Here is an 8,269-nt window from a genome sequence, read left to right on the forward strand (position 1 = left end):
AGGTCATCTGGGATCAAAAACTAGGTCACCAGGTCAAATCAAAGGAAAAGCTTGTTAACACCCTAGAGGTCACATTTTTGGCCCAGTCTTAATGAAACTTGGTCAGAATGTTACCCTTAATAAAATCTTGAAGAAGTTTGATATTGGGTCATGTAGGGTCAAAAACTAGGTCACCAGGTCAGACCAAAGGAAAAGCTTGTTAACACTCTAGAGGTCACATTTTTGGACAATCTTAATGAAACTTGGTCAGAATGTTACCCTCAAAAAAGTCATGGACAAGTTCGATATTGGCTCATCCAGGGTCAAACACTTGGTCAGAATGTTTATATTGATGATCTTAAGGTCCAGTTTGAATCTGGGTCATGTAGGATCAAAAACTAGGTCACATGGTCAAATCAAAGGAAAAGCTAGTTTACACTGTAGAGGCCACATTTATGACCATATCTTAATGAAACTTGGTCAAAATGTTAATTTTGATGATCTATAGCTCAAGTTCGAATCTGGGTTAGGTGGGTAAAAAACTAGGTCACCAGGTCAAATCAAAGGAAAAGCTTGTTAACACTCTAGAGGCCATATTTATGACTGTATCTTCATGAAACTTGTCGGAATGTTAAACTTGATGATCTTTAGGACAAGTTCGAATCTGGCTTATGTTGGGTCAAAAACTAGGTCACCAGGTCAAATCAAAGGAAAAGCTAGTTAACACTTTAGAGGCCACATTTATGACCATATCTTAATGAAACTTGGTCAGATTGTTAATCTTGATTATCTTTAGGTCAAGTTTAAATCTGGGTCAGGTGGGTTAAAAAACTAGGTCACTAGGTCATATCAAAGGAAAAGCTTGTTAACACTCTAGAGGCCAGTCACTTATGACTGTATCTTCATGAAACTTAGTCAGAATGTTAAACTTGATGATCTTTAGGTCTAGTTCGAATCTGGGTCATGTCGGGTCAGAAACTAGGTCACAGGGTCAAATCAAAGGAATAGCTAGTTAACACTTTAGAGGCCATACAGATACAGGGCCTTCGCCATATGGCCCTCTTGTTTTCAGTTAATCAGGAGAAAAGGCAAGAACTATTTCTTTGCATCTGACCTGTTGCTTGCCTACATGTATAAATCTTAACTGACCCAAATTCCACCAGGGGTTGTTTCTATACATTAGTGGGGGAGCTTGTAACTTGATCTGTCATTAATCTTATCTTTAACCAACTTTCACTCATGCAGAAATAATATCAAAATGATCTTTTCAGGCCAATTTCCACTAGTTGCCACCTATTTTCCACCTTTTTTCTGTCTATCAGAATTGTTGATTGAAAAACTGACTAACTTATATTTACATTGAATATAATACAAAGATAATTCTAGTTTGATAAGCCAATTGAATGATGAGAGTCTCATTTTCACAAGTTCAGAAAATCAGGGTCTGCATAGTAACTAAGTTTTAAAATCACAAATGAAAAAAAAATCTATGTTATAAGTCAGGATATAAAATATAAAGGTTTAAAATATTCTGTCACAGAAAATAACAAAAATTCAAATTTTTTGTATTCCACTCTGAATATTATTTTTGTCCAGCTGGAATCAGGGTAGACTAATTCTCATTTTTAGCTCGACTATTCAAAGAATAAGTAGAGCTATCCTACTCACCACGGCGTTGGTGTCGGCGTCGGCGTCGGCATCACACCTTGGTTAAGTTTTTCGTACCAGTCCACATTTTGACAAAGTCTTTTGAGATAAAGCTTTGAAACTTTCAACACTTGTTTACCATCACCATGTCCAGTTATAGGCAAGAGTACATAACTCTATCAAGGATTTTGGCTGAATTATGGCCCCTTTTGACTTAGAAATCTTGGTTAAGTTTTTCGTACCAGTTCATATTTTGACAAAGTCTTTTTAGATAAAGCTTTGAAACTTTCAACACTTGTTTACCATCACCATGTCAAGTTATAGGCAAGAGTACATAACTCCATCAAGGATTTTGGCCGAATTATGGCCCTTTTTGACTTAGAAATCTGGGTTAATATTTCGTACCAGTTCATATTTTGACAAAGTCTTTTGAGATAAAGCTTTGAAACTTTCAACACCTGTTTACCATCACCATGTCCAGTTATAGGCAAGAGTACACAACTCCATCAAGGATTTTGGCGGAATTATGGCCCCTTTTGACTTAGAAATCTTGGTTAAGTTTTTCGTACCAGTACATATTTTTTGTAAAGTGTTTGACATATGGCTTTGAAACTTTTATCACTTGTTTAGTATAATAGTCTCTATCTGTAGGAAAGAGTACATAACTCTGTAATCTATTTTGGCTGAATTATGGCCCTTTTCGGACTTTGAAATTGGTTCTGTTTTCATACAAGTCCATGTTTTGTCAAAACTATTTGACATATGGCTTTTAAACTTTGAACACTTATCATTATGATTTCCATCTGTAGACAAGAGTACATAACTATTTTGACTGAATTATGGCCATTTTGGACTTTGAGATTGGTTCATACATTGCCATTTAGTGCAAGACTTATCAAAATCAAAGAAATACAGGAACATTGTTTGTCTAATCTATTTATTTCTTTTGTCTGAATATCCGTGGAAATATTTTGACCCCATCCTTCAATCAATTTTTCGAATAGTCGAGCGCGCTGTCATCAGACAGCTCTTGTTATGACCCCCTTCAAAGAAGGAGGGGGTATCTGTCAGTCTGTAGGTCGTTCGGTATGTAGACCAATTGGTTTCTGGATGATAACTCAAGAACGCTTGGGCCTAGGATCATGAAACTTTATACGGAGGTTGGTAATGACCAGCAGTGACCCCTATAGATTTTGAGGCCAGTAGTTCAAAGGTCAAGGTTACAGTGACCAGGAACAGTTAAACGGTTTCTGGATGATAATTCAAGAACGCTTGGGCCTAGGATCATGAAAGTTGATAGGGAGGTTGGTCATGACCAGCAGATGACCTGTAATGATTTTGAGATTAGTAGGTCAACGGTCAAGTTCACAATGACCCTGGAACAATTAAATCATTTCCGATGTTAACTTAGGCCTGAAGTTTGAAACTCTGTCCATTACACCTGAGTCCATGTGATGAAGATAGCTGGATTTTTGTACAGGATAATCCAGTGTCTTAGAGTTCACTTTTAAATTAAACATCACAATAATTTCTAATTTTTTTTCCACCTGTTCGCCACCAAGAAAATTTTCTATGTCCCTATTTTCCACTAAATGCCTCTCAGTTTCCACCATGAAAAAACTGTGTTCTACTTTCCACCAATTTCCACCTTTTTGCCACCATAAAAAAAACTAGGTTCAAATTTCCACCTAATGGTGGCAAATTTACCATTTGTGTTGAAAAAAAGAGTGAAATTACACCAAACGCCAGCTAATGCCACCTATTTCCACCAGTTGCCACCCTTTTTCCATGGAAATAAGTGGGAAACAGTGGAATAAGGTGGCAAATCTAGGGATGGGTGAGAGCCGTAAAATTTCGCATATCACATGATTTAAATAATTTTACTGGCTCATTATTCATTGCTGTTAGATATGTAGGACAATTGACCGACATTGTGAACATATGACCGCTTGAATGATTAATTAAAAATTCTAAAAATTAAAAAATAAGATACGCAATTAAAATCAGGATTATCATACGGTACCGTACCTACTGTTAGACCCAGCCTAAAGCGCTCTTCAATAGGAGGTGCAAATAATGTAAATAACAGACACTAGGCAAAATGACAAAAAATGTCCAATATTCAGCGATATTTACATGCTGTCAAACTAAGAAAAAATGTATGAAGTTCTTCTTTGGAATATAATACACAACCCTTTGTGAAAATTTAAAAAATCTTGAAAAACGAGTGTAATATATTCAGAATTTTACATTAACACAAATACATGTTAAATACATGCTCTACACTAGTATAATAATAATAATAATAATAATAATGACGACTTTATTTATAGTGGATAACATATTTGGCTAAGCCAATTTACAATATGGTCCACATATACATGGCTATATACAAACATGGATAAAATTATGACAAAATAAAACACACAAAGTTATATGTTATCAGAAAAATAATATGAGAATGAAAGATTATATACAATACAGGACACTGCATTTAACAACTGAAGTAACTATTTACAATGAAAATGGAGAGAGATGGTAGAGACAGTATTTCCTGACATTTAATTGCAATTATGACATATTGTACTGTCAGAGTATTGCCACTGAAGGTACGATCTTTTAAATTTCTCCAGGGTGTCTAAAGATCGTATATATTTAGGTATGTTATTCCAGATAACTGTTCCAGAATAGTGCAAAGATTTGCGAAAAAAATTCTTTTTTGGCATAGGTACTACTAGTTCATCATTTTCTCTGGATCTAAGTTCACGATCGGATGTTTGCTTTTGAGTTTTGAGTATACAAAGCTAAATACAGTTGAACTTCATTCGCTCCAACTCTGATAATTCGTAAACCTGCCTTCACTGAAACTCGTCATCGGGTCCTGCCAAATCCCTATAAAGTATATTGTTCAAAAGATTAAACTGCTGATAATTCGAACACATTTTACGGTCGGTCCCATCAAGTTAGAGCAAGCAAAGTTCATTTGTACTGCATTGTAATGCTTCATAACCTTTTACAGAGAAAGACCTAGGAGAAACATGTATGGATGTCTCCCAATGTAGTTTGTTTGTTTGTTTGTTTTGGGTTTAACGCCGTTTTTCAACAGTATTTCAGTCATGTAACGGCGGGCAGTTAACCTAACCAGTGTTCCTGGATTCTGTACCAGTACAAACCTGTTCTCCGCAAGTAACTGCCAACTTCCCCACATGAACCAGAGGTGGAGGACTAATGATTTCAGACACAATGTCGTTTATCAAATAGTCACGGAGAACATACGCCCCGCCCGAGGATCGAACTCACGACCCCGCGATCCATAGACCAACGCTCTTACCTACTGAGCTAAGCGGGCGGGCTCTCCCAATGTAGTGACACAGAAACAATATGTAGCTCTACCTGTCAGTGTCAAGATGGCTACTATGATACAGATGGTACTGGAAATATTGGAGGACAGTGTAGTGCAAGTAGGTATGATTATAATTGTTCTAGGAAAATGCAAAATACATGTAGAAATAAATGCAAAAATGCTTTGAACTTGTTTCCAAACAAAGGATTTTATTGAAAAGTTTCATTACATTTTACAGAGAAAGACCTAGGAGAAACATGTACGGATGTCTCCCAATGTAGTGACACAAATACGATATGTAGCTCTACCTGTCAGTGTAAAGTTGGCTACTATGATACAGATGGTACTGGAAATATTGGAGGACAGTGTAGTGCAAGTAGGTATGATTATAATTGTTCTAGGAAAATGCAAAATAGAAGTACATGCAAAAATGCTTTGAACTTGTTTCCAAACAAAGGATTTTATTGAAAAGTTTCATTACATTTTACAGAGAAAGACCTAGGAGAAACATGTACGGATGCCTCCCAATGTAGTGACACAAATACGATATGTAGCTCTACCTGTCAGTGTAAAGTTGGCTACTATGATACAGATGGTACTGGAAATATTGGAGGACAGTGTAATGCAAGTAGGTATGATTATAATTGTTCTAGGAAAATGCAAAATAGAAATAAATGCAAAAATGCTTTGAACTTGTTTCCAAACAAAGGATTTTATTGAAAAGTTTCATTACATTTTACAGAGAAAGACCTAGGAGAAACATGTACGGATGCCTCCCAGTGTAGTGACACAAATACGATATGTAGCTCTACCTGTCAGTGTAAAGTTGGCTACTATGATACAGATGGTACTGGAAATATTGGAGGACAGTGTAGTGCAAGTAGGTATGATTATAATTGTTCTAGGAAAATGCAAAATAGAAGTACATGCAAAAATGCTTTGAACTTGTTTCCAAACAAAGGATTTTATTGAAAAGTTTCATTACATTTTACAGAGAAAGACCTAGGAGAAACATGTACGGATGCCTCCCAATGTAGTGACATAAATACGATATGTAGCTCTACCTGTCAGTGTAAAGTTGGCTACTATGATACAGATGGTACTGGAAATATTGGAGGACAGTGTAATGCAAGTAGGTATGATTATAATTGTTCTAGGAAAATGCAAAATAGAAATAAATGCAAAAATGCTTTCAACTTGTTTCCAAACAAAGGATTTTATTGAAAAGTTTCATTACATTTTACAGAGAAAGACCTAGGAGAAACATGTACGGATGCCTCCCAGTGTAGTGACACAAATACGATATGTAGCTCTACCTGTCAGTGTAAAGTTGGCTACTATGATACAGATGGTACTGGAAATATTGGAGGACAGTGTAGTGCAAGTAGGTATGATTATAATTGTTCTAGGAAAATGCAAAATACATGTAGAAATAAATGCAAAAATGCTTTGAACTTGTTTCCAAACAAAGGATTTTATTGAAAAGTTTTATTACATTTTACAGAGAAAGACCTAGGAGAAACATGTACGGATGTCTCCCAGTGTAGTGACACAAATACGATATGTAGCTCTACCTGTCAGTGTAAAGTTGGCTACTATGATACAGATGGTACTGGAAATATTGGAGGACAGTGTAGTGCAAGTAGGTATGATTATAATTGTTCTAGGAAAATGCAAAATAGAAGTACATGCAAAAATGCTTTGAACTTGTTTCCAAACAAAGGATTTTATTGAAAAGTTTCATTACATTTTACAGAGAAAGACCTAGGAGAAACATGTACGGATGCCTCCCAATGTAGTGACACAAATACGATATGTAGCTCTACCTGTCAGTGTAAAGTTGGCTACTATGATACAGATGGTACTGGAAATATTGGAGGACAGTGTAATGCAAGTAGGTATGATTATAATTGTTCTAGGAAAATGCAAAATAGAAATACATGCAAAAATGCTTTGAACTTGTTTCCAAACAAAGGATTTTATTGAAAAGTTTCATTACATTTTACAGAGAAAGACCTAGGAGAAACATGTACGGATGTCTCCCAATGTAGTGACACAAATACGATATGTAGCTCTACCTGTCAGTGTAAAGTTGGCTACTATGATACAGATGGTACTGGAAATATTGGAGGACAGTGTAATGCAAGTAGGTATGATTATAATTGTTCTAGGAAAATGCAAAATAGAAATACATGCAAAAATGCTTTGAACTTGTTTCCAAACAAAGGATTTTATTGAAAAGTTTCATTACATTTTACAGAGAAAGACCTAGGAGAAACATGTACGGATGCCTCCCAATGTAGTGACACAAATACAATATGTAGCTCTACCTGTCAGTGTCAAGATGGCTATTATGATACAGATGGTACTGGAAATATTGGAGGACAGTGTAATGCAAGTAAGTATCCCTATTTTGTACCAGGAAAATGCAAAACAGAAATACATGCAAAAATGCTTTGAACTTGTTTCCAAACAAAGGATTTTTTTTAAAAGTTTCATTTCATTTACAGAGAAAGACCTAGGAGAACCATGTACGGATATCTCCCAATGTAGTGACACAAATACAATATGTAGCTCTACCTGTCAGTGTCAAGATGGCTATTATGATACAGATGGTACTGGAAATATTGGAGGACAGTGTAATGCAAGTAGGTATGATTATAATTGTTCTAGGAAAATACAAAATAGAAGTACATGCAAAAATGCTTTGAACTTGTTTCCAAACAAAGGATTTTATTGCAAAGTTTTATTACATTTTTCAGAGAAAGACCTAGGAGAAACATGTACGGATGTCTCCCAATGTAGTGACACAAATACAATATGTAGCTCTACCTGTCAGTGTCAAAATGGCTACTATGACACAGATGGTACTGGAAATATTGGAGGACAGTGTAATGCAAGTAAGTATAACTATTATATACTAGGAAAATGCAAAACAGAAATTCCTCCTTACACAGGAAGTTAAGCAGCGTCATGGATGCTGTAATTGCCTCACAGTTCACATGTTCTTCCCTCAAGAAACCAGCCTCGTTCCCACCACCTGGTTTTGCTTCCGCAACATCAAATACCACTGCTTCCTTGTGTGAGTCTGAGTCCTTATGATTTACTAGAGAGGATCGCCTTATTGAAGTATATGGAATGTCAACCCACATGGCTCTACCAGGAACACACTTCTTTGGCCTTCTCTGGTGCTTTACACATACTGAACACAACATACCTTAGCCTGAATTAAAGAATTTAAACGAATTTTGGTGACTGCCTAGATAGCCTAGTGGTAGAGCGTCCGTTTTGAGTGCGGGA

General features: G+C 36.1%; 1 protein-coding gene and 1 long non-coding RNA gene across 2 annotated transcripts; both read left to right on the plus strand.

Annotated features, from left to right (window-relative positions):
• The first annotated feature begins 5,002 nt into the window (after positions 1–5,002).
• On the plus strand, positions 5,003–5,597 carry LOC128553834 (uncharacterized). The gene is made up of 3 exons (XR_008369448.1): positions 5,003–5,087; positions 5,208–5,345; positions 5,460–5,597. It is a non-coding gene; the product is annotated as an uncharacterized LOC128553834 (long non-coding RNA).
• Positions 5,598–6,056: 459 nt separating this feature from the next.
• Positions 6,057–7,869, plus strand: LOC128553835 (transmembrane cell adhesion receptor mua-3-like; the record flags this gene model as incomplete). Its single annotated transcript, XM_053535019.1, has 7 exons — positions 6,057–6,105; positions 6,216–6,353; positions 6,474–6,611; positions 6,726–6,863; positions 6,978–7,115; positions 7,230–7,367; positions 7,732–7,869. Coding segments are annotated over exons 1-7 (877 nt in total), but the record flags the coding sequence as incomplete, so codon positions are not given.
• Between the last annotated feature and the right edge of the window lie 400 nt (positions 7,870–8,269).

Source organism: Mercenaria mercenaria, unplaced genomic scaffold, assembly GCF_021730395.1.
Source record: "Mercenaria mercenaria strain notata unplaced genomic scaffold, MADL_Memer_1 contig_4368, whole genome shotgun sequence".
Taxonomy (NCBI): Eukaryota; Metazoa; Mollusca; class Bivalvia; order Venerida; family Veneridae; genus Mercenaria; species Mercenaria mercenaria.